General features: G+C 41.7%; 1 protein-coding gene across 13 annotated transcripts in view; it reads right to left on the bottom strand.

Annotated features, from left to right (window-relative positions):
* Positions 1-27,903, bottom strand: part of CDKAL1 (CDKAL1 threonylcarbamoyladenosine tRNA methylthiotransferase) — a 572,751-nt gene that overhangs the window by 453,006 nt on the left and 91,842 nt on the right. For all 13 annotated transcript variants that reach the window (XM_006121835.4, XM_075921165.1, XM_006121831.4 and 10 more), the window contains one exon: positions 4,029-4,113. In XM_006121835.4, coding sequence (XP_006121897.2) covers positions 4,029-4,113 — 85 coding nt within the window. The remainder of the gene's footprint in view (positions 1-4,028; positions 4,114-27,903) is intronic.

The raw sequence follows: 27,903 nt of genomic DNA on the forward strand, positions 1-27,903 counted from the left end.
TGCCCTCCCCTCCACCACCCCCAGGTGCCAAGTAAAGCCAAGGCCATCTTAGCTCCAGCTCTTCCCCCACCTGGCTGCTAGGCACAGCTGAGGCTGCACCATCCCTGGTTTTCCTCCCTTTCCCCACAGCCTCACCAGGCCCAGCTCTCCCCCGCCCCAGCCGCTGGGGGGTTGGACTGGGCCCAAGACCTCACTGCAGCCAGGCCCAGCTGTAGGCCATGTGGCTCCCATTTCCCCACTCCAAGTACAGGAGAAGGGGGAGGCCACATGGCCTGCAGCTCTCTGGAGGAGGCCATATGGCTGAGGGCAGAGAAAGGGGCTGCAGGACGCAGAGAGATACATGACATCACTCCATCATCCCACATGAAAAGTTTAAAAGTTTACATATTATATATACATATATATAGTTCGTGTGTGTGTGTGTGTGTGTGTGTGTGTATGTGTATATTATATATATATATATATATATATATATGCTGTTACCACTGAAGAAAGAGATCTGGGAACGGTGATAGCTCAGTGTCAGTGGGTCTGTGTGCAGTGTTGGCAACCAGGAAAGGAACTTCTCTGTTGGGTAATTTTTTTTTTATTTTAATTGTTTCATCTATGGGCAAATTGTTTCTGTTCCAGGATATATTACTGTGAAGCTGCTGCTACTAGCAGAGAGTTTCAATATAGCTCTCTCTCTCTTCCCCAAAACATGCAAGCTACTTGGTGGGAATTAAATGTGTTCTGCCAAACAAATCATCAGCTACGTCACAAAACATTGCATAAGCGTCCATGAGTGTTTAGTAAAGGTAAGATCTATGAGTAATAGAGGACAACACATTGTACTCATACTGGATACACAATTATGACTGTTCAAGTTTTCCATTTATTTTTATCAAAGCTATACTTTTGCTGGGCACTGGGCACTCATAAGGTAACAAGTATTCCATATTTTTCTGCAGGACATGCTATATATTTAAATAAAAAGTCTTTCAGAAGAGTAAAGAGGCAAAGTGGGCAAGATCTTATCTTTCATTGGACCAATATCTGTTGGTGAGAAGACAGACTTTTGAGCTTACACAGAGCTTCCTGCAGTCTGGGTAATACCAGTGTGACAGCTAAATACAAGGCAGAGCAGAATGTTAGGTGTTAACTACTTACACTAATTTCAAAGAACCATTCAGTGGCTTCTTAACACTTCTCCAGTCATAGGATAGAAGGAAAAAAAGGATGGCAGTTGAGGTTTAAACAGGTTATAGATTGTTGTAATACACTATACAGGCAGTCCCCGAGTTACGCAGATCCGACTTATGTCGGATCCGCAGTTACGAACGGGTTTGCTGCCCGTCTCCCTGGTCTGCTGAAGACCAGCAGACCAGGGAGACGGGAAGCAAAGCCTCTGAGGACACCGTCAGCGGGACAGCCGTGGCGCGTCTGGTCTGTCCGCTGCCCGCGTGCTCCGCGGCTTTGCTCCACATCTCCCAAGACCAGGGAGATGGGGAGCAAAGCCGGGGAGCACGCGGGCAACGGACAGCCCAGACGTGCCGCGGCTGTCCCGCTGCCGGCGTGCTCCGCGGCTTTGCTCCCCGTCTCCCTGGTCTGCTGGTCTCGAGCAGACCAGCAAGACGTGGAGCAAAGCCGCGGAGGACCCGGGCGGCGGGACCGCGGTGCGTCTCGGTCCCCCGCCCGCGTCTCCCTGGTCTGCTGGGGGGGAGGGGGGGCGCAGCTAGTACAGGCTTTTCTCCGGATGCCTGTGGTAGAGCAGCTGGGGCGCTGCCGGTTGGTCCCGCAGCGCCACTCTGGGCGCTACTGGACCAACCCGGCAGCACCCCAGCTGCTCTGCCCCAGGCATCCTGATTCAGCCGCTGCTGAATCAGGGCGCCTGGGGCAGAGCAGCTGGGGTGCTGCTGGATTGGTCCAGTAGTGCCCAGGAGCGGCGCTACTGGAGCAACCCAGCAGCACCCCCGCTGCTCTGCCCCAGGAGTCCCCAAGTCAGCCGCTGCTGAAACTGACCAGCGCTGACTACAGAAAGCCCGAGGCAGAATTGCTCTGCCCCGGGCTTCTTGGAATCTACTGCTGATCAGTGTCAGCAGCAGCTGACCTGGGGACGCCTGGGGTTCTTAAGTTGAATCTGTATGTAAGTGGGAACTGGCATCCAGATTCAGCCTGTTGAAACTGATCAGAGGCTGATTCCAGGAAGCCCGGGGCAGAGCAACTCTGCCTCGGGCTTCCTGTAGTCAGCCGCTGGTCAGTTTCAGCAGCAGCTGAATCTGGACGCCAGTTCCGACTTACATACAGATTCAACTTAAGAACAAACCTACAGTCCCTATCTTGTACGTAATCCGGGGACTGCCTGTAAATCCAGTCTCTGGTTTTAGGCATCTAGTAAAGTTAAGACATTTAAAATCCTAGGCTTAACCTTATCTGGAAATCAACACACAACCACACAATATACTTCCAGAAGACTAGTTCTATTTTAACTATAATATACTCAAGCTAAGTCTACATTAGAAACCAACATAATGTAACTACATTACTAAGGAGTGTGGATTTTTCACACTCTTAAGTGATGTAGTTATACCAACTTAAGCTCCAGCATAAATACTGCTGTGCATCTTCTCCCCTCTTACTAACTACTGTCAGTACAGAAGGAAGATCAACTACGCCAATGGAAGAAGCTCTCCCATCAGCTTAGAGGAGAATCGTCACTACAGCGGTACAGCTGCATTCATGTCACTGTGGCTCTGAATGTGAAGACAGGTTCTCACTTTACCCTTTTCAATAATAATTATATGTAAGCGAAGATATCCCTGCTAATAGCAACAGTACATAGTGAGGGCAGCTGGTTTCAGCAGTATTACTGAGCATGCTCAGTCCATGAAATCATGTTCAATATAAGCCAAGCAGCAAATCTGGGATGGACATGACCCAGAATATACCACCATCTCCACATGCAAGTATTATATTTATAGTTCTAAATACTTTGCAGCAAACATTTTTAAATTAACTAAAGGGATCCACTGATGGTCACTTTTAAATATATGGGGGTGGAAGAAGATGGTTGGTCATTCACAGTACCTTTACAAAAAATAATTATTTAAGAAAACACTGTAAGACAGTGGTAGGCAACCTGTAGACTGTGTCCCACTGGGTTCTATGCATGGCCCATGAGACATTTTGTTTACCATTGCCCATACACAGAGTTTCTAGATTCTGCTGGTTTCCATCCACATAGGATTTTTCCTGCTGATATTACTAAAGTGAAATGCACATTAAATAAGGGCACGTGAAGTGTGGTGTGTGCTGATTATACACAACACTGACTGTGAGAGCTGTGTGCTCCCTCTGCATCCAATTAAAACACTGCTACAGTTCAATCAGCACACCCTGCAAATTTTAGGTTCATAAGTGTAGTGAGCAAAACTACCCTATTCCAGGAGACCGTCTTAGTTATGACAATCTTGCGGCTCACTGAAATGAAGGAAGGCATCTCATGAGGCCCACTCACTAACCTAGATTACCCATTGCTGCAGTAAAACCTTCCTTAGAAAAATATGGAAACTCCTAGATTTTGCAGTAACAGGAGAGCTGTCTCCTGCCTGGTGAGTGTACTACAGGCCATCCTTGCTATAAGTCTAAGATACATTCCAAAAAACTTGGGACTTATGGTGAAATAACTCAAAGTGGGGAATTTTTTTTCTGCTGCTGACTTCCATTTGTGCAAATTGGTGGGGGGGTTTGCACGACTTAAGAGCGGAGAATGGGAGGATTTATAACGCATCAGCTCCTACAAGCGTTAACAACTTTAGTGCGGAACAGATGCATACCAGGGAGACTTATAGCAGAGATGCCCTGGACTGAACAACTACAAATCCCCAAAACAAGCTATTAGACAATGACTACATTACCATTCACAATCTATTCCAGCTAGATGAGTGCAGATCATAAGAAAACTCAACTGAAAATAGATATCCTTTAAAACTAAAGACTTTTTAGATATTACTGGGCTTCTTTGGGGGAGATAAAAGACTGCAACTTACTTAATTGAGTTTCTGAAGTGATCTTCAGCTGGGCTTTTTACCGTGCAACTGTTCAAAAGCCACAAGTCTGCTTCTGCAGCATTCTCTGGAAGACAGAAGAGATAGATAGGTGCATTAAAGAACTATATCTGGAACTATGCACAATAAAGAAATTAGATTTAAACTTTTGTTAAGAAGCACATTGTTCTCATAAGTTTTCAATAATCAAGCCTTAAACATACTTTTTGAAATTTCATGAACACTGTTTATGAAAGCACACTTTTACCCTTGTTAATTACTTGGAATGTAATACAACCTAGGTGCTGCGGTCATAAACCAGAACACTACTGTACTACAGGGTCCATCCAAAATTCCTGGCCCATTCTGGTCAATTTTAGTCATTGTACTTTTAAAAATCATAAATTTCATTATTTCAGCCATTTAATTCTGAAATCTCAGAGTGTTGTAATTGTAGGGATCTTGATTTTTAAAAAAAGAGCTGTGAATTGGTCACAAGGTTACTGCAGGGAAGGTTGTGATACATCTACCCATTAGGGATGCTCAATTTTGATTAATCAGCTAATCGAGTAGTTGATGGAATTTCCATCAACTATTCAATTAGTTGATGGGGGGGGGGGTGCTTGCGCCTCTGCCTTTGAAATGTACAAGGGCCACGGTTGGCTCTTGTACATTTCAAAGGAGAAGGCGTAGCAGGGAACCCGCATGAATGGGACTGCTTTGGTACCCGCTTGCGCCGTTTCCCCCGCTGCACGTCTGCCTCCCATGCCCCGTGGAAAGAGTGCTGAGGGGAACTGGCTTTTAAGCCAGCTCCCCCCCAGAACCAGCTCCTGCTCCCCCCATTGGTGCCTCTGATACAGAGGCAGTGATGGGGGAAAGTGACTAGTCAAGTAGTGACTCGACTACCCAATAAGCCTAGGCTTATCAGTTAACTAGTCACATCCCTACTACTCATGTTTCTGTACTGCTGCTGGCAGTGGCGTTGTCTTCTGAGCTGAGCAGCCAGAGAGCAGGTGCTGCTGGGCTTTCTGGCTGAAAGCCCAGCTCTCAAGGCAGAGCCACCACCAGGCACCAATGCAGAAGTAAGAATGGCATGGGATGGTGTTGCCACCCTCAGGGCTGGCCCGAGCCATTCGCGTGCTCCTACGATGGGGTGCCCCAGCGGTAGCCCAGCTGGCCCACACCTTGGGCCAGCTCTGGCCACCCTTATTTCTGAGCGGATGCCTGCAGATCAGGGCCCTCAGTCAGCAGACACCACACTCCAGCTGTCCAGCTCTGAAGGCAGCAGCATAAAACTATGGGTAGCATGATATGGTATTGCCATCCTTACTTCTGTGCTGCTGCTGGCATAGCACTGCCTTCAGAGCTGTGCATCTGGCCAACAGCCATCCCGCTGCAGCCACCCAGCTTTGAAGGCAGCACAAAGTATAGATGGCAATGCCCTTAAAACTCCCTATCATGTCAGATCCCCTAATTTGGGCAATGTCTGTCTCACCCATGAACTCTATAGGATAAAAGTTACGGATGTAAGCAACTAGTCAACTATCCGATAAGCTTAGGCTTATTGGGGTAGTCAAGTCACTACTCAACTAGTCGCTTCTCCTCCTGCCCCCATTCTGCCTCTGTATCAGAGGCACCGGGAGGGGGAGCAGGAGCTGGCTTAAAAGCCATTTCCCCACAGCACTGTCTCCACAGGGGGGCAAAGGTGCTGAGAGGGACCTGGTACAACCCAGGACAAAGCAGTCCCAGTCACACCGGGTCCCAGACACTAAACCTTTGCTTTTTAAATGTAGTAAGAGTGGCTTTTTAAATGTAGTAAAAAGCAGAGCTGCAACAGACTGCCTTATCAACTAATCGAGTAGTCGATGTTCGATTAGATTACTAACTGCTATTTAACATCCCTAGTAAAAGCATACCAAAAAAAAGATTTCATGGAGAGACCAGATTTCAAGGTCCATGACATACTTTTCCTGGCTGTGAATTTGTGAGGACCCTAACTATGTAGTATCAAAAATAAAATTCCCTCTCTCAAAGAGCTTACAAATCCAAGTTAAAAAAAAACCCACAGCATGTAGATATACACAGTGGGAACACAAGCAAAATATGAGACAACACTGACTAACATGATAGGCAGCGTGGTCTAAATATATCATCTACCTAACCACTATCAGTATTTTTGTAGTAATCACATCAGGGGAAAGTTTAAAAGCAGGGAGTTGAAGGCAGAAAATGAGGTCGTTTTATAGATGTTTATTGGAAACACTTCTTGTGCACGAGGAAAAAGCAGGAAGGTGCTTGTTTGAAAATATAAACAAATGGCTGATAGAGGCTGGCATCACTAGCATGAAGGCAAAAGTTGTCATCTCAATTTTATTGTGTAATAAAGTAAACAACAGAGGCTTACGCAAGCATAAATATTTACTGTAGAAAGAAAACCAAGATGAGTTATTTAGGAAAAAACATCCAATGGTTATTAGCATTGGCTATGTTTTAACTATTTTACCATTAACATTCAGCAGTTTTTAGAAGCAAGGTTTAAGAACATACCCTTAGTTATGCCAATAATTTTCAGAGCTAAGTTTCTTAGTACATTCTTTAAAAACTTGTGATAGCTAAACACATTAATTGTGTTGGATCATGAAGTTATCCTCAGAGGCAGTCTACAATGTGGCATGAACAGAGCATTTTTACTCTAATTAATAGAAAGATTAAAACTAATTTTAATAAGGAAAATTAGCTTGTCATCTAATATAAAATTTAGACTTCCAAAACAAATACAGGACATGAAAAATACTCCGTATTTCTAAGAAAGTGGTTTCCAAATACTACCCAGTGAATCTTTTCTCTCCACCTGCTTTTCAACTGATTGGCAAATACCACAGAATCCAAATTATTTGAGGTCACTCTCCTAGAAGAGTAACATGTCATAGTCCTTGAGCAAGCCCTAAGGAGCACTAGAAGAGCCATTTCACATTTTCAATGCTCTGACACTAATCAGGACTGCTTATTGTTGTGCCAGTTACATTCTGATAGTAGCTTTTAGCAAATATTGAGCAAAATGAAGTATTGTAAACTGATTTACAATTATAAAAGTAATAAACGGAACAAAATTATTTTATGTCAAAATGTAATTTAGATACCTAATTAAAGTGACAGCTCACGAAAGAAAAAACATAAAATTAATCACTGCAATAATTTTAAAATAGTGTGTGTCTATATATGTATAATCTGTGACTACCTGTCCATACATAACAGGGAAGGGCAAGCGGCGGCTAGAGGGCCGCATCCAGCCCGCTAAGCTGCTGGATCCAGCTCACGGCTGCCTCGCCAGCACCCTTACTACAGAGCATCTACAGCTGCTTTAAACAGCGGGCTGCTGTTTGCTCTGGAAGCGGAGCACGGAGAAGAAAGCTTTGTGTGCTGTCCCAAGCTCCCATGGGCTTGCTTCTTCCAATAGAAGCTGAGAAACGTTTCTGCAGGTAGGGACAGCAAATAAAGCATCCTCACTCCCTGTGCTGGAGCAGAGCCACTTGGAGTAGCCCGTGCCCCCTCTCCTCCGCCCCACACACAGAGCCTGTCTCAGGTTCATGCAGCGCTACTGGTAAGGAGTTGCCTAGGTAAGTGCCTCCCAGCCAAAGTCTGCCTCTGGCACCCCAAACCCACTCTCCCCTCAACTACCTGCCAAACCTTCTGTAGTCCCTCTCCCCACCTTCTCCAGGTCACAACTCCCTCCCAGACCCTACACCCCTTCTGTATCCTCCTCCTCGCCAGAATCCTTTCCTGTACACATATTCCCCCTCCCCCGACCCTGCACTCCATTCCCTTGCCCCACGTCACCACCCAAGCCCGCTGCACCCCTTTTTCCCCCTTCTTCCAGGTCCCAGCTCCCACCCAGACCTTGCACCTCCCTTTACACCCCTCCTCCAGGCCAAAATCTTCTCCTGGACCCCTGCACTCCAATCCTCTGCCTCAGATTATAACCCTTTCCTTCATCAGAACTCCTTTTCAGACTTCACACTCCCTCTCCTGCACCTTAGCCCTCTATCCCAGGCTCCCTTCTACACCCCACCTGCCATCCCAGACCCCAACACCTCCTTCACAGCGGCCCGTGACCACTTACCAAAATCTTGGAGTGCCCCCTATTAAAAATTATTGCCCACCCCTAATATATAAAAAGCTTACTTCCCATAGCTACATGAAATACAATCTCAAGCTCTAGATAGATATACGTAGGTATCTGCAATCTTGTCTTTGCCTCTTAAAAAGTTTCCCACTTTTCAGTTAATTGTCACTCATCCAATCTCAGGAAGGAGCTGAAATGCAAATGATATGTAAAATAGGAACTAACAACTTTTTCGAAGAGATTTTTATTTAAACAGTGTTAGTAATAGAGGTTCCATAGTTAACTTATTCTGAGATGTTAAAATCCTTTCCAGATTTAAATGCAACATATTCCAAGGAACCAAACAAATGGCCACAGGCTAACCCTTTCAAAGTCATCTCTAAAGGGACAGTAACAATGGGAGGGGAGAGATTTGCTTGCTTGAAATCTGTGAAGGCTTAAACAAATGCCTCAGCAGCAAGTATTTATTCTATCAATGAATACATTGGAAATAATTATTAGGTATTGAAGTAAAAACACACTGGGGATAGCCTAAGTTTGAAAGATCCTTTAGGGCAGTGGTCTCCAACCTTTGAAAGCATGAGATCACTTTTTGAATTGAAGTGCATTCCGAGATCTACCTCAGACCCAAATACCTTTGCCCTGTCTCCTTTGTGCCCCTTCTCTGAGGCTCCGCCCCGCTTTCTCCATCCTCCCTCCCTCCCCCATACTCCCTCGCTTTCACCAGGCAGGGGCAGAGGTTTGGGGAGCAAGCTGTGGTCTTGGATTAAGGGATTTGGAGTGTCAGAGGGGCTCTGAGCTGAGCATGGGGCAGGCAGTTGGAGGCTGGAGGGGTTTCTAGGTGCAGGCTCTGGGAGGGTGTTTGGATCCTGGGGGGGCTCGAGGCTAGGGTAGGGGCTTGGAGTGCAGGAGGGGGGTCATGACTGGGGTAGGGTTTCAGGATGTGGGCTCTGACTGGACACTGCTTACATCAGGTGACTCTTGGGTGGTGGTGCAGTGGGGCTAAGGCAGGCTCACTGCTGCCCTGGCCCTGCACCACTTCGAAAGGCAGCCAACAAACTCTCTCCCAAGACCTGTTGTGCTCCTCACTCTGGTCTGTGGAAATAATATACGGGATGGGAGAGGGGGCAACTTGACCTCAGTGCCCCTCTTCTCCCTCCCCTGCCCTGCCCTGCACAGCAAGCAGGAGGCTCCCAGGGACGGGGAGAGGCAGCTCCAAGGCAAAGGGCAGGAGGTGCACAGCAGTGGGGGTAGAGGCAGCTGAAGTGCCCGCACTTGATAGCCTCTTGGCCAAACCGGTCAGGATCACCTGTCAGAGGCTCCAAGATCTACCAGTAGATTCTGATCTACTGGTTGGTGACCACTGCTTTAGGGTTAAGTTGACACTGGTACTTTACAGCGCGTTTGCTTTCTGACCCAGGAGTGTGAAAATACACCCTCCCGAACACAGAAAGTTACAGTGCTATCAAGTGCCAGTGTGAATTAGGCTATAGTGCTTGGAGTTCTGCTCCCAGTGCTGTTAGTTACTCTTCTTGTGCAGATGGTTTACATAGAGCGCTGGGAGATCTCTCCCCCTGCACTTGTGCCATGGCCACACTTTCAGTTTAAAGCACTGCCAAAGCAGCGCTGCTGCCGCTAAGCTTTATACTTTTCAGTGAAGACAAACCCTCAGGGAGCTTCTGATTTACACAATATTTACATTTAAACTTGTTCTGTGAGCAGAAGTTCAGTGCTAATAAGCATGCTCTCTTTGCCTTCAATGTAAATATCAGTACATTTGCAATTGTATGAAAACAAACAAAATAAGGAGGAGAATGACTGGCTTTTAAAAGCAAGGAAAGATGAACAACACCTTCTCAACTGAAGAGAGTATATAAAAAACACAAAATAATTTTCAAAACTAATCCACAGCAATGTATATAATTTATTTAGTAGTCGCCACAAACGTCAAAGACATTTTTAGGTCATAAGCTACAATGACCAATAAACAGTGTTTTGTTATTTTAAAATGTTATGCTTTGAGTGGGTTAAAAATGAATTAAAAAATGAATTTTTATGCAATAAAATGTTGCCACAACTGTGTTTCAAAGTACTTTAAGTGTGCTTACTTTTAATAGTACAAACCATGACTATAAGTCATCTCCAGCCTCAGAACAATTTTCTCTAAACTTGAGAACTACTGGGTATTGTTTAACAAGAGGTTGACAAAATAAACACCAAACCAATTAGATACAAAGGCACTTGGGAGATAAATGACTAACACTGTCAGAAGAGAAATCTTATACAATGGTATTTCATGGCAAAAAAATGTGAGCACTCTTCACTCACAAGAAGGATGGACCCAGTGCTTTTTTTTGTTTAAAAAAAAGAAAAAAAAAGGTGCTGGTACTCCAGGGGAAAAGTTGTTGAGCTCTGACTGGAGGTGCTGGAACTGCGTCTGGAGATGCCGATACTGCGTACAGGACAGTATCGTCACAAAAAAAGCACTGGATGGACCACTGGTTAGGGCTCCTGGTGGGACTTGGGGCACTAGGATTCAAACTCCTATGTGACTGAACAAGTGATGTAGTTTCTCTGTGACTCAATTCCCCATCTATAAAATGGTGGATAATCCATGTTGTGAGGATAAATGCATTAAAAATCATAAGGCCTGAAGTACAGGCCTGGGATTGTTATTACCGCTGAGTTTGCGGACTTTTACAACTAACTATACAAGGGAATACTGCAGTTTGTGTTTTGAAAATGTGAACAGTTATTTTGATTTGTATATTTAAAAATAATATTCAGCTTCATTCTTATGTATGTCTCAGATTCTACCAGTGCAGAATCAGTAGCTCCTGTGAAGATGAGGTCCACTAATTTAGGTGCCTAAAAAGAGATTTAAGAAGGTGAAGTTTTTGGCCTTTCCTTTTCCTACAACACTATGTACTACTATTTTATCATACTTTTCAATACTTTTGTCTCTTACTCTTACTTATTTCTTGTTAACTCTCATGTTAAGCAATGTAACTAAGTTATATTTACATACTAATCAAATAGTGGAGGCTATTTCTCATCAAAACAACAATCTTTTGCCACTGTTATATTTTCCCCTCTACGGCACATACATATTGAAGAAACTCATTGTGTGCATGCCTGTGTCAAGTAACTAAAAACTCGCAAAATTTACCTATACAAATAAATTTTCAAATATTATATTTATAAATATCTCCCTAGCTGTCAATTAGCCTGTATGTTTTCCTAAAAAAAGAGTACCCTCATAGGCTATCAACACAATTAGGCCCACACTAGATGGCCAGTACAGAAGGAGTTCCCTTAACAGTGAAAGCATACAACAGGCCTTCCAGGAATTTAGCTACTGTAGAGTGCGAAAGTATAGCGTGATCCTACATGGGTGGACGGTGTGCTGATATAGCTGCTTAGGTGAACTCTAGTAGAGCTCATAGAAAGCACTGTGCGTTTCAATGACCAGTAGTCTAAAATGACACAAATATGGGAGAGATGTTGCTCTGTTCTGCCTAAACAGAAAATCTTTTCCACTTGGCTGGACTAGTTTTGTAGAGTCCTTTCTATGTTTCATCAGAATATTCTGCAGATCTGTTGAATAAGTTCCATGTTAACCAGCCAGCATGCAGGCTCTGAGATAGCAAAAGGCCGAGTCTGGATGGAAACTTTTCCTTTTGTGCTAGGAAACTGTCAGGACCCTATAATTCTAATTATTAGTTAATAAATATATGCAGCCGTATGCTCAGAGTTACATCATAGGCAACTGAAAAGCGAGGGTGAGGACTCAGAATTTGCATTTACTACTGACCATTGCCAGAAAGGTCAGTAGCAAGCCATTCATGGACCATATTTTGATAGGAATTTTTTTCAATCAAAAAATGTAGACCAGTTCTTCTAATTGAAGTACTATAAGCATTTATAAGGCCATACTGTCCATTACAATAAGGTTACTTTTAACCACTCTGGCAATGTAAAGAAGCCTTAAAGTTTTTACACCTGTTCTATAGTCCTGAGGGAACAATACACTTAAGCAGGCAGGCTTTTACATTCTGTTCTGCCTGAGGGGACAGAGCCTACCCCACACCTCAAACACCCCAAAGCCTTACCCTCTGTGTCTGTCTCTCTCTTTCACACACAGCATAGCCCCCCCAACTGGCAGTGATTTTATCTTTCTACCAGTTGCTCTGACAAACTGAACTGCCACCACTGCTAGGGAGGTACTTGTGGCAGCTCTTGTGACTTCCCTTTATTTCCCCATCAGAAGTCATTTTTCTGAGAGGAAACAAAGAAATCAGTAGGGGCCATGAATTTTGTGTGCATGCATTGACACGCAATTCCCTCAGGAGTAGACCACTCTGCCCTTCATGCACTGCAGAGGAGGGGTGAGGATACTCAAAGCGTAGCTACAGTCCTAGCTGCTGACCCAAAAATTCCATTCTTGAGTGCAAGAAGCCCATGTGTATCAAGAGTGAAATAACTATGGAGAATTACTGAAAGAACTGGAACTTTCTTTGGCTTTTCATTCCATGCTTTCTTGCTGGCTCATTAAAAAGAAGAGGCGGATGATGATCTATCATGGATTTTTTGGGGGGGGTTGAGGAGAGTTACCTGACCTGTCATGTCTCCAACACAATCCTGCTTTACCCTAGGCTGGGAGGGAAAAAGAAGTTAAACCTTTCCAAGTTTTAATTATTTTTAATAAGTTCAGACCATTAATATTTCAGTGTTGATCACATTTAGGTAATTGGCTACCTAAAAACAGTCTTCTTTATGTTTTGATAGTAACAAATAACTCACCAACGTCAAATGACCAATATTTTTAAGCTAATAAGCATTACTCTAAACCACAGTTAAATGCTTATTTTGTTTTGTTTTTTTGCATTGTGACATCTTTTCCATGAACTAAAGTAAACCACAAAAATCTATCACACACTTTGCAAAACAACACAGAGTACATAGAGTACTAAAGGTCATGGAAACCTCTGAATACATCTAACATAATTGGGACATTCTGGAAAATGTAAATTGACAGGATTATGCAATATAAAAAGGGTAACAGGGTAAAAATCTTAAACATTAATACACCAAAAGACAACACAAAAATAATTACAATTTTTTCTATCATTTGTTTATATTATTGATCACTTATAAACTATAAATCAGCACAATTATCTTAAGTTGAAAATAAAGGTGTGGGTACCAAATCAACTGCTTGGGCCTAAAGAGGTAACTAGGCATACAATAAAAGGGTATTTAAAAGTACAGCCCACCAAAATAAAACTTGAACCCATCACTACAAAGAATGTAGAAGCAAGATCTAGCATGGGCCTGCCACTGAAAAAAAAAGAAGGTCTGCTTCACCTCTTCCATCTTCACAATCTATTGTGTGCAGCACAGCATTTTGGATATTTTCACAAGCAGAGTCTGGAAAAGCATGTCTACCTTTCTCCCCTAATCTGAACCCTATTCAGATTTCCAGGAAAAATACAGTTACAATATGATTTTATGTTCTTTTTCTCCAGATTCTAGTCTACTCTGCTCAAACTTAGTTATAAATTAAAAATTTAGTCATTTAGGTCTAAAATATAAGTCCCTTTATTTGATCTGTTACAGGTAAGACTGAAATCAAATATCTAAAATTAAATTTCAATCTTGTAAAATATTTTACAGTTAAAGTACTTTACACGTATTCGTGTATTTTATCTTCACTTCCCCTTTGCCTCATCTTACAAACCTAGAAAGTGTGGCACAGCATGAAGTTACTTGCCAGAGGTCACAGAGGAAGTCACTGTAAAGGGAAGCTGTAGCTCTAATCTTGATCTCCCAATTCCCAAACCTGTTCCTTAAACAGAAAGCCATTCCTTAGAGATCCATATGGACACATTTTAATAATGTAATTTCCAGGTCACATCAATGATGTCCAATAGCTACCAAAATTTATAATACAATTTTAGAGCACTATTGTACATTGGCTCTTCAATCTGGCCATCTCAGCAGTACTGTGAATCAAAGTTAAATACTTTAAACATTTTCTCCAGAATAAGTGAAAAATTAACTTCAACAAGCTCTTATGAATACAAAAATGTGACTCAGAATGAAGCTAAGAGTCATACAAAACCTACTGATATTATAACAGATCAGGTGAAAAAGCTGTCAGCCTTGATGCAGCGCTTGTAATATGCTGTAACTGTTGATAATCCTGGAAACCTCTCCACAGTTTAACAATGCCATACTTGAACAGCAACTGGATCTGACTGTTGATATGTGAATTGGAATTACATGCTTGATTTGCATAAGAAGGACTCTTCTTATTAACAAAATTCTCTTAAAACTGCTTATGATTCTACTTTTTCTGTGACATTTTACACATCAGAATTCTAAAGAGACTGCTCAAAACACTCTTTAAATTTACACTATTGAAGCTGGCATGCCCATCATTTGAGCAAATAAATCCAATTTGCCTGCAAACTTCATGTAATTGTATAGGCACACATTTTTCTCAGACTAGAGGCTTTAAAAACCCCAATCAGTAGCCGAGTCAAAAGCAACCCTACATTTACCAGTTTGTAGAGCAGTGGTTCCCAAACTTTTCGGCATCACGCCTCCCTTTTTGATTTTTGACCCTCCCTCCCCCCGAAATAACAGCAATACTTGTTGAGCAAAACAAAAAAAGGAAAAAAGGAACTGAACAGGGCAGCAAAACTTGATGGGGAGGGGGGAGAGGCTGCGTCGCCTTGTGCCCCCCCCTCCAGAATTTCTTCACGCCCCCCAGTCTGGGAACCCATGATATAGAGAATGAAGGAAAAAGAGTCTGTAAGGATGCACATTTCATTTGCATTCTTCCACAAAGTTGTAAATACTAAGAAGAGTTATTAAAAATTATGAAAGAATACCTTCCTATAATGTGCATCAAGAAGATCACTTTAAGCCTCTATTGTGTAAGGCATTTGACAAGCCACACGCAAATAAGTGCAACCTTAATAAATTCAACCTTATCTCATAGTATAGACAAGACCCCAGTTAACAAAGTTGATTGTTTTTCCCCATTCTTGTTACACCCAGAAGAAATATATCTGATGAAATATAACCAATTATCATTCATTCCATGAAAACGCTCAAGGGCCTAGCCACAGCAGATGGGTGTCTAAGGCCTGTTCTACACACAAACTTTCATCAGCTTAACCGACAATGCGATTTTATACTCATTTAGTTAAACTGGAGCAATTTTGTGTTTGAATGCTCATATCAGTTTAAACTGGCATATTTTACACCTAAACCAAAGATGACAAAATTAAACCAATACAAGAATATTAACACAAAAATGACAAGGCATAACTAAAGCGTATTGTTGGGGTGTTGCTTCTCGTATAGTATCCATCATGACTGTAAATAGAAAACTTTAATTTCCAGTGCTCTCATTCTACAATCCTAGCCACAGATGTTGAGAGCATCTAGGAGCAAAGCTTGTTTGCAGGGCCAGTGGCTTGAGAGATGGGGTAAGGGGAGGGGAGGGCAGTGGGAGTGGAGCCAGTCAGTCAGAGGAAAAACCCTGGGTGCAAGGCCAGTAGCCCATGGACCTAGGGGTCTGGGAGCAGAGCCCTGCGAGTAAGCTGGGGCAGCAGAGACAGGCAGATAGGCCAGGGGAGGCCAGACCTCAGGTTTCTCCCAGAGCAGCAGCCAGGAGGGGAACCCCAGGAGAATCCAGTGGCTTGACCTCTCCTGATCTGACATCACGCAGGTCCCGAGGCTACCGCCCATCAAACCAGCTCTACTCCCACCTGCTCTCAACCTTTGTTGCTGGGGTTCTCTGGTGCAGCAAAGTACAGCTATTCTAGGGATGTTAAATTGCAGGTAATCAGCTAATCGAGTAGTCAATGGAATTCCCTGCTGTGGCTCTGCCTTTTAAATGTATTAAGAGCACCCTGGCAGCTCTTAATACACTTTAAAAGCAGATGCACAATGTTGGGGGACCAGGTGCAAGCCGGGAATCAGCTGATTCCCAGTTTGCGCCTGATCCCCCTTGCTGCGCCTCTGCCACCCCCAGAGATGGTGCTTGGGGGAACTGACTTTTAAGCTGGCTCCCCCCCAGCACCGGCTCCTGCTTCTCTTCCCCCCTCCCCCCCTCAGCCTCCCACTGCTTCTCTCTGATAGAGGCAGGAAGGGGGAGGGTGACTAGTCGACTCACTACTCAACTACCTAATAAGCATATGCTTATCAGGCAGTCGACTAGTCAACTAGTCGCTCACATCCCTAAGCTATTCTTCATGAATTTACAATTTTTTCATCAACTCTTTTGTGCCTACTAGTCAGAAGGTGATTTGCAGTGCTTACATTCTAGCTAATTTCCATATGTTTATTTCCACAAGAGTCAGAGCCAGGTTTTCAGTGCAGTGTGTAATTTAAAACTGTATTTTATTCCAAAATCTTTTTCAGGATCATTATTTCTTTAAATTCGGATTGTATTAAGTCATACCCAGAAGCAATTTATTGATTTCAAATGCCTTGCTTTCACTTATTTCTCCTGACATCTAATGTCCCACGGAGTCTGGAATTAAACTCCTTTTATCACTTTTAAGACAGCTAAAATATATAGAAGCTGAGCCAGATATATCCAAATACTTATTAAATTGTAGCTTCCAGCTATTTATTGACTTTCACAAAACCGCTTTCCTACTTTATCCATTTGTTAGTATATCAATCTTCTGCAAAGCCCAAGATACGGGCTTAAGGTACCATGCCCAACAGCCACAATAAGTTTGACAATGGTCAATTCCCACCCTGTAATCTGCAGTATTAGATGCATTTACTGCCTGGAAAATGTATAGAATGAGAGCACTGGAAATTAAGGTTTACTATTGATAATTATGATGGATATTATACTAGAAGCAACCCCACTAATAAGCTTCAGTTATGTCTTGTCTTCAACCCTTACTGGCAAAAGTTTCTCAGTCTCCACACCTATTTACCAAGGTCAGGAGAGGGGAGATGACAGTCAATTCATGGGAGAAGGAAAGAGTTAAAGCACAAGCCTGGAGGTGGAGAAAAATGGAGGTTTATCCAGTGCACCAATAAGGAATGTTCAGTCATTTAAACAATAACAAGCAGTACACCCTAATTCTGCCTCTCCTCCCAGCTGCCAAATCTTTTGTGGAATACTCAAAACTCAACTCATCTAGCTGAAAAAAAGTGTTTGAGAATCCCCTTGTAGCCACCAGATTGTGTAAATCCAAGATGCCTTCACATGTTACCCAAATTACAGTAACATGCCTGGAACCCAACATCTTATTTTGCACAACAGACTACAGAAGACAAGAGGAAAATAACAGGATGCTACTATTATCTACAAACAACAGTATCCCTATTTATTACCCAAAATCCTGGTAGTTGGTATGTAAATAACACAGAGATATGCACTACAGCCACCCTCCCACTCTCTCACCAAATTTCTACTGCTTTTTTTAATGCTCAGAGAATGGGAAAAGCCTTTGTCTGTAAGGTTTACTGGGATCCTCAGCAGTTCTGAGAGACAAAGCCAAGCAGAAGAATTCTTTCAATACAACTGTACAAGATAGATGACTCCGGTCATCTGAAGAAGTGGGCTGTGCACACGAAAGCTCATGATATCATCTACATTTTTTATTAGTCTATGAAGTGCTACCAGACCATTTGTTGTTTTTTTCCTGTACAGACTAACTCGGCTGTCCCCTGAAGCTTCTATCTATGTCTGATCCTTTCAATAAATGCTAATAATAGCCAAAGAGTTTGATTGGTACCGCCTTGGGTTTTACGAAACCATCAGGAACTTTAAAGTGGCAGTTTTCTGGCACTGAGAAGGCAGACTGAATTCCCAAGGGAAACCAGCAGGCAATGCTGAGCATTCTGGCTGCTGAAAAGCTCACTGTCCTTTCTCAATTCTCACCCCGCCACTTCCCAGCTACAGGAACAGACAAAAGGAGGAAGGGCAGAAGAGGAACATATATAGAGCTGTAAAAAAGGGAGTACACACAGGCACTAAAGTCTTTAACAATCAACGTGATCCCACAAGTAACATTGTCACACAAGGCCAACAGCCTGTTATGAAAATTGGACTAGATTTTTCGAGTGTAACTGGTCTCCCATGATTTTCCAAAGATGATGGTTGTAGTTTAATTGTTGGAAGACCACAGGCACAGCTGACCAACGTTACTTTGGTTCTTCTCCCACTTGGGTATAATCCTCTGAGACACCAGCTTTACATTTCTGGATCTGGAAAAACAATCTTTCAGAATCATGGAAAAGTCTCAAAACATAATGGTAAGTCCTTTGAAAGCCCTGTTAGCATGGTGATGATGGAGATGGAAGCACCCATGGTGATGAACTAGGTTGTTGTGCTGAAGACAACTCTCACCTGCCACGTTTTCTGCCACATTCCATCCCACCTCCCATTTTAGACAACTTAAAACTTAAGCCCAGCGTAGAGAATAAGACCTCTGCACCTCAACTGAGAATGAATCCAAGAATCATAGAATCATAGAATAATAGGACTGGAAGGGACCTCGAGAGGTCATCAAGTCCAGCCCCCCGCCCTCAAGGCAGGACCAAGCTCCGTCTACACCATCCCTGACAGATGTCTATCTAACCTGTTCTTAAATATCTCCAGAGAGGGAGATTCCACCACCTCCCTTGGCAATTTATTCCAATATTTGACCACCCTGACAGTTAGGAATTTTTTCCTAATGTCCAATCTAAACCTCCCCTGCTGCACTTTAAGACCATTACTCCTTGTCCTGTCCTCAGAAACCAAGAGGAACAAATTTTCGCCTTCCTCCTTGTGACACCCTTTTAGATATTTGAAAACCGCTATCATGTCCCCCCTTAATCTTCTTTTTTCCAAACTAAACAAGCCCAGTTCGTGAAGCCTGGCTTCATAGGTAATGTTCTCTAAACCTATAATCATTCTTGTCGCTCTTCTCTGTACCCTTTCCAATTTCTCCACATCTTTCTTGAAATGTGGCGCCCAGAACTGGACACAGTACTCCAGCTGAGGCCTAACTAGTGCAGAGTAGAGCGGCAGAAAGACTTCACGAGTTTTGCTTACAACACACCTGTTGATACAACCTAGAATCATATTTGCTTTTTTTGCAACAGCATCACACTGTTGACTCATATTCAACTTGTGGTCCACTATGACCCCTAGATCCCTTTCCGCCATGCTCCTTCCTAGACAGTCGCTTCCCATCTTGTATGTATGGAACTGATTGTTCCTTCCTAAGTGGAGCACTTTGCATTTCTCTTTATTAAACTTCATCCTGTTTACCTCTGACCATTTCTCTAAATTGCTAAGGTCATTTTGAATTATGTCCCTATCCTCCAAAGAAGTTGCAACCCCACCCAGTTTGGTATCATCTGCAAACTTAATAAGCGTACTCTCTATCCCAATATCTACATCATTGATGAAGATATTGAACAGTACGGGTCCCAAAAACAGACCCTTGGCGGAACTCCACTTGCTATCCCTTTCCAGCAGGATTTAGAACCATTAACAAAAACTCTCTGACTACGGTTATCCAGCCAATTATGCACCCACCTTATTGTGGCCCTATCTAAGTTATATTTGCCTAGTTTATCAATAAGAATATCATGCGAGACCGTATCAAATGTCTTACTAAAATCTAGGTATATGACATCCACCGCTTCTCCCTTATCCACAAGGCTCGTTATCCTATCAAAGAAAGCTATCAGATTAGTTTGGCATGACTTGTTCTTCACAAACCCATGCTGGCTATTCCTATCACTTTATTACCTTCCAAGTGTTTGCATATGATTTCCTTAATTACCTGCTCCATTATCTTCCCTGGGACAGACGTTAAACTGACCGGTCTGTAGTTTCCTGGGTTGTTCTTATTCCCCTTTTTATAGATGGGCACAAGAAGGTAGATGAGATCAGAGAATGGTTCAATCTGGAGTGATCTCAGGAAAGGAGAGGTACAGTTTAACAGGAAGTTGCAATGTGATTTTCCATTATAACTGACTGCAGTTGTATGCTGTCTGCTTCACAACATACAAATGGGAAGGAACTGACTACTGTACTGCATGCATCAAAGATACATTAGTGAAGAAGCTAGCTAGCTGGGAACTCTGAAATACACCCAGTCCGCTTTTGGACTTCATTGGTAGGGGGAGAAACAGCACATCTAAAACTAAGTATTTCAATCTCAAAACAATTAAGACATTTGGAGGATAAGCTATTCTTCTACCTCTACAATCTTAAATTGATCATAGGTATGGTGAAAATTTTACTAATGTCACACAAGACGGTTATCACAGCAATCAGTGAATTCTAAACACTTTCCCTAAAAGTTGATCTGTCTGCATGGAACCTCACTGATTTCAATGGCCTTACTTGTGTGCGCACAAGTCTCTCCACAAGCAGAACACAAGACTATGTAGGTTTATACCCTTAAAAACATTAAAAAAAACATTTAAACAATATAAGCTCTCTCTCAAAAGTAACAAGGTGTCTCTACTTCTTTGAACTTTGTTTTGACTAGTGTACTTTAGCTGTATTCCCTGAAGTCATTTGCTTGAAACTCCTTTTTTATGCTGTATTGTTACAACTGTAATGAGTTTAATTTATATTATCTGAATAGCTTCAGACATTTTACAAGTCATTTTTTACTTTCTTTTTATTCCTAATAGAATTTTTACTTACACTATTTTACTTGAAATTTATTAGTCTGGTTACACAGGACATATTTTAAACCATCCATGGAGAAAAAGGAGCCTGCTGCAAACCCTCCTTTGATGTTGATTGCTAAAATTTAATCACGCGTATCCAATGATATCCATCTAATTGTATATATTCATTTTTCATGACTTCACTGTCTTTGCAGCTGTTGCCACCTAACACATCTTCTGTCATTTATATTTCTCTACCTTCAGAAACAATATTAAAATAGCAAGTCAAGTCCTTGCAAGTCCAGCACTTGGCCTGCCACATTATCCACTTGCAACAACTCTCCATTGAAATTCTTTGAAAGCTCAGACCCCCCCCAGACAGGGGTTGTTGTCACCCCGCACTGCTACCTCTGCATCAGAGAGGCATCAACCCTCTAATACAGAAGCAGCAGCACAGAATGGCAGGGGACTCCCTGAGACTGGGACAGGAAGTGCACAGGCTGCTAGCCCCACCCCACTCCCAAGGATTATAGAATAGTCAAATAACCAATACAAATTCATGCAGTTACTCGACTATTGTAATACCCGCTATCTAACATCCCTACTTTCAACAGGAAGACACAAAACCTCTCTCTACTTCCCAGTTCTGCAGCTAGAACTAGCCCTTTCAAAATTTAAGAACAAGACGACAGACGCAGCACAGATGGGTAAAACAGTGGTTTCCACAGAAAACCCTTAAATGGGCATAATAGGTTCAGAAACAGCCTTTGATCTCTTATGCTTCTAGGCCCAAAGCCTAGGATGCAGACATTGGAAGTATCTCATTCCAGGAAAATAACTGCACAACTAAACATAAAGACTGCCTTCTTCATGAATTGGAACCTTGGTCAGGATATTACCTGAGCATGGAAATATATTTCTGTCTCTTTAGCTGAACAATGCAAGTGGATGGTATGTTTCTCAAGGCTGGAATGTACTTGCTAATCTGAACAACACTGACCTGTAAATGAAATGCTAACCCCAAAGTAAAAGAATATAAAATCTCTGAAAATAAATCATATACATAGGAATTCCATAAATACAAAGAACATAAAATCACTAAATTATCCCAGGAACATGAAAGACAAGATTACCATTTTAAAGAACTCCATCTACTCTTTCAGATTCTTCAGGTCTCAGTTTTGGTCCTCTCTACTAGCAAGTCATTGCCACAATCAAATAAACATTCATCTTTACCGTTAAGCCAGAGGCTTATGCTTCATTATTTCAAGCTAAACTTAAAGTTGGGAGAAACATATTGCTGATGCATTTTATTCATAATTAGTTTACTTTCTCTTTCAAAATGGAGCAATAAAATTAAGGCTTTTTTTATTTATTGCATCCTGCCACATTGTACCTCCCCACATAAGAGCTATTAAATATGCAGTGTAAAAAGAGATCACAGATGTTATACACAAATAAAGAGACTTAATTCTTATAATTATAAAACTATGTGAAACATTAAGGTTGCAAAAGTTAACCGTTCAAAAGTTAGAAAATGCATCTTACTTCAGCTATACACATTATGGTACAGTCTTTAATTAAATGGTCAAATAATATTTCCCTGTCCCCCACAAGAGACCCTGTCTTATGCACATAACTAACGACCAATGCTGATAACTTGCTTAGAAGTCAGGAATCTAACTACGGTAAAACTCCAGTGGTCCGGCATCCAATGGTCTGGCACTCCTGATGGTCTGGCACCATCTGGAACCCAGAAGTGCTCCAGGCAGCCGGACAATTGGAGCTGCTCTGCCCCCTGCTTCCCGGAGTCAGCCGCTGGTCAGTTTCAGCAGGCGCTGACTTGGGAACGCCCGGGGCAGAGCAGCTAGGGTGCTGCCGGGTTGGTCCTGCAGCACCGAGGGGCGCATCCCCCCCACTCCACCCCAGACTCCTCATAGCCCCCCTTTCCGATAGTCCGGCATATCTGATAATCCGGCACCCCCTGGGTCCTAAAGGTGCCGGATGATCGGAAGGTTACTGTATAGCCTAAGTCTCTGAGTAGAACAGAATCTTTATAAGCAGATCCTTTTCAACATTGATTGCATGCAATGAAATAACTAAAATGCACCTCTCACTCTTGTCTTTTATGCACTCAGTTTTCATACTATGAAAACAGTTATGCCAATAACTTCTCCTTTCAGTATCAAGTCTCCATAGAAATCCACATTATATAGCTGTGATACCTTAAGGCTGCCTGCCCTTGCAATAGTCCTACTTTAATTAAAAATAAATAACTGTAAAATTATAGATCTTTTTAACAGTCAGCAACAATCCACTTACCAGCTGTGAAAAACTGCCTATGGCATTTCTCTCTCTTTTACTTTAAGGGCTGTGAGCAGAATAAGCACCTTAGATGTTACTAAAGCAAAAAAATATATACATGTTTTTGGTGAGTCTTCTAGATACCCAAAAGCAAGACTCCTGCAACCTCTCAGTCTGTTTTAGAAAAAATTAGACAACCAGTGACATGAATCCTAACTTAATTTTGACTTCATAGAACTTTCGTGCATCTGTGTAACAGAACCTGTTTACCAATGTGGCATTACACATTTTTCCTTAACAGCTGCTGATTAAAGGAACACTGTAATGGTTTCAGATACAAACAATTAGCGGGGTCTTCCGGACAGAAGGGGCAGGGCTTGGGCTAAAGCAACCCTCAGTACCATCCCAAGAGTGGTGCCCTCCCGCGCCCTGCCACTGCTGCCCAGAGTAGCCATGTGGCACTGCGGCAGCAATTTAAAGAGCTTGGAGATATAGGCTCATTTGTTTTGCTGGGTCCTCTTTTGCTCCCACCCTGTCCGTGACTCTGCATACAATTACAGATAATGCTTCTCTCCGTCACAAAAACAGATTTCTCAAAAAGATCAAAGTTATGAGAGTTATGTACAGTGAGCGTATGCCCATGTAATAAAAGGAGCATAGAAAAAAACATCAAGCAGAATTCAAAAGTAATTAGGCATAGTGGTGAAACTTGCCTTGAGGCATATTTATAGTCAGTTTTGATTGCAAACACTCAAAAAAGGCTAGCTATGTATTTCACATATCAAATATTAATACTTTAAACACTGAATTCCAAATTTACACAAACGGACACAATGTAATTTTCTATTCTACCTCCATTCTGTGGATATGGATAAAAAAAGCAAAAGCGTTGTATTATGCTCTTTTGAAACATATCTGTTGATCAGAAGCACTAGGCTCACGTCATGAAATAAAATCACTATCGAAGACAGGTTAACCTCAATGCACTTTCTAGCCAGGGATATCTTACAGAAGAAGGTATGATAAAGACTTCAGTTTTCAATCTATCCATGTTTGAAAATGCTGACATCTCAAATTTCAGCTGTCCAGGTTCCTGAGTTGTGGTGAAGGCCCAGGCATTGGTGTAGCTAAAGACGCAAGCTGCTAATTGCCGACCTTTTGGACTGCTCTGGCGAACACACTTGACATTACATCACAAACTACATTACAGTAATTCCTCATTTAAAACTATAGATATGTTTCAGAAAATAATCGTGTCAAGTGAAAACGTGTTTACCATTGAAAATAATGGAAAAGGTGGGGGTTGCGTTTCAAGCGGGAGTGTCTGGTGGGACCGGGACATAAGGTTGGAGGACAAAGGAGACTGGGTTACAGCAGGGAGGGGAGGTGTTTGGCACTAGGGAAGGGAAGGGGAGGAAAAGGGAGGGGGATTGGATTGGGAGTATGCCCCTGTGATAGGTCTGCTGCGATCTGCACTGCGTCCAGTGGGGGGGGGGTCACTGGGGAACAGCGCGGCTAGCAGTGAACCCTCCGCCACTTTGCAGGGGGGCGGTGGAAGCCCTGCGCAGCCACTGGCGACAGGCCGGTTGGGGAAATTGTGTTATTCCGGGGACGGTCGTGTAATTCAAAAAACGTTCCCTAAAAAAAAATCGTGCCATCGCGAAAACGTGTTAAGTAGGTACATGTTAAATGAGGAATTACTGTACATCTTATTTAGAAAATACCAGACATTTATATGTCCTCAATTTGTTTCCCAAAGAGAACACTTAAGTACAGGACTGTCCGGTTCAAAACCAGACACCTGGCAATCCTAAACACTCTGTTGTGATGTAGCTAACCTTAGATCACACACACAGACCACCTAACACTTTACTCCAGAAATCACCATCTGCAGGGACCTTAAAAACAGAAACTCCTCAGCATGTTATGAGAATTATGTTCCTTTAAGACAGGGGTGTCCAAACTTTTTTCAAAAAGGGCCAGATTTGATGAAGTGAACATGCGTGATGGCCGACCATTTTGCCTGACATTCTTTGAACCATTAAAATTAAATGCAAATTAACTATTTTATGCAAAGTTTATTGCAAACGGCATACTTTTCATTTTGTCACATGGATGACAAATCTAAACAGGTGTTAAATCACTCTGCCTTTCATATCTGAAGGCCAGATGAAAAAAAAAATCCAAGAAGCTGAAATATATGTCAGGAACATTGTAAAGTACATTACATATTTTTGGTAATAAAGGTTGTCTGTCAACTTTTAAGTTCAAAAAATATGAACAGGAACATAACACCAAGTATACATGTTGTGTCCAAATATATTTATAACTGATTTAGACCAACTGACATTAACTGAGATTTTACAATGTATTCATCTCAATACATATGGATTCGTTGGGGGCCATAAAAGATAGATATTGCCAAATTACCTGTGGGGCCGTATTAAACCGGAACACGGGCCGCAATTGGCCCGCGGGCCAGACTTTGGACATGCCTGCTTTAAGATGTCTCAATGCTTATCACTAAACACTGGTGCAAGTCTTGTCTGTCTATTCAACCATATATACAGTCACAACAACCACTGTCTTTTTGAACTACCGTAGAACCTCAGAGTTACAAATGCCTCAGGAATGGAGGCTGTTCATAACTCAATAAAACATTATGGTTTTTCTTCGAAAGTTTACATTGACTGAACATTGACTTAATATAGTTTTGAAATTTCTTTTAACACAGCACTATAGTAGGTTTGCTGCCTATTTATTTATTCATTCATTCATTTATTTATCTCGGCTCCTGCCTGAATACACACTTCTGGTTCCAAATGAAGTATGTGGTTGACTGGTCAGTCTGTAATCGTAGTGTTCAAAACCAAGATTTTACTGTATGATTTACATCTGGATTTCCGTGCATGTTAGGACAGAGATGATAGCACCTTTAGCATTAAATTGAAAATTATTAAATTACACACTAGTTCAATTCTAGCACAAAATACAAAAAAAAACTAAAATCACTAGTACTTTGTGGGGGAAAAAAGTCAAAGCAAGAGGGGTTTAAGAGGGGTTTTATGGTTGATGATAGGCCCTTTTACTAGTTCTGTTGTAGTATTCTGCAACGTTCATTACAGCTCACCAGCCTTTCCACTACTGAACATTTTTAGGGGCTCAACGCTCAGTCAAAAATTCTAAACTCAAGTTATACATACAAGCCCAAGTTGTTTTAGATTTGTTTTATATAAAAAGGAAGGTCACAAGAGCATATATTCTATAATTATAAGCCAGCATTTATCACTCAAGGAGTTTAAAACATCCAACAGGGTATAATTTTTGTAGTTTTCACACTAAAGGAACTAATTTAATATATTTGACTCACAATTCACAGCAGCAACAAATGTGACATTGGTCACAGACAGAGGCAGTCTCCGAAACAAATTCAGAATTTTCATATGTAGCCCTTTTTCCAAGTATGAAACTCAAGTGGGCAGACTTTATTAAGTTTACACAAAGCTTTAGAGGAAAGATTACAAACAAAATAGAACAGAAAGGTAAAATTTCTTCTCCAAACATACATGCCATTTATATTACCTTCAGTCAGAACTGAACAAATCAATTACAGGAATGGCATATCTCTACAAAATCTAGCACAAAGTACAACAAATGTACAAACTGATAAATTTACATGGCTGTATGTTCAAATAAATTCTACAGAATTAATTATAAGGTGAAAAACATGAATATTAATTGGTGGAATAAGTACTAAATTAAATTAGTTAAATTAGTAAATTAGTTAAATTTGTCGACATTATGTGAAAGCTACATATATAATTTGTATTTCTCAGTAACATGGTAATTAGAGTTTGAATATGAAGAGTTAAAATCTTGTTAATAAAATTGAAACCCACAGAATCATTTTAAGCCTCAGCTATGAAAAAACGTGAAATTTTCAGTCATCATAATCACAATATTTCAAGATCAATTGAACTTTAGTTTCCTATACCAGACACAATATTTAGCAAAAACTAAGAATTCCCAAATGATCCATCATACAAATATTACCACATTGGAAATAATCACTATGTACAGAGTTTTTATTATATATATATATATATATATATATATATATATATATATATATATATATATATATATATATATATATGCAAACCTTTTTAATAACTTACAGTAATTATGTTTTCTATTTTATAGTGTATTGTTCTTATTCAGAATACATAAAGTTTAACCAGCAACACCAATTTCATTCTTGTTCTGTCTCTCTCTCAAAAAAAAAAAAAAAAAAAAAAAAAAAAACCAGCACGAACAATTTGCCTAGCTGCAAAGTACATATCTACTGTCAACTACTGGCAGTTTCTCACTGAAGTGAAATAAGATCCTTTTTCTAGGCTGCTATCAAACCACGGTTTTAAATTAACAGATGGCACTGTTAAAATGGGCACTGAACCCAGCTAATGATTAACAGCATATTTGTTAAAATGATGTTGTTAAAAAAAATAAAAAAGTTGTACAATCTTTTTTAAAATAGATGTGAAGATGGATTACAGGCAGTCATGTTCACTCTAAGTCAGTGGTCACCAAGCAGTAGATCTGGATCTGGTAGATCTTGTAGCATCTGGCAAGTGATCCTAACTGTTTGGCCACGTGGCTATCAAGGGCCGCACTTCAACTTCTCATCCTCCCACTGTTGTGCATCTCCATCCCTTTGCCTTGGCACTGTTCCCCCAGGAGCCTCTTGTTTTCTGTGCAGGGCAAGGGACGGAGAGAAGGGTGCTGATG

Source organism: Pelodiscus sinensis, chromosome 2 (genome assembly GCF_049634645.1).
Source record: "Pelodiscus sinensis isolate JC-2024 chromosome 2, ASM4963464v1, whole genome shotgun sequence".
Lineage (NCBI taxonomy): Eukaryota > Metazoa > Chordata > Testudines > Trionychidae > Pelodiscus > Pelodiscus sinensis.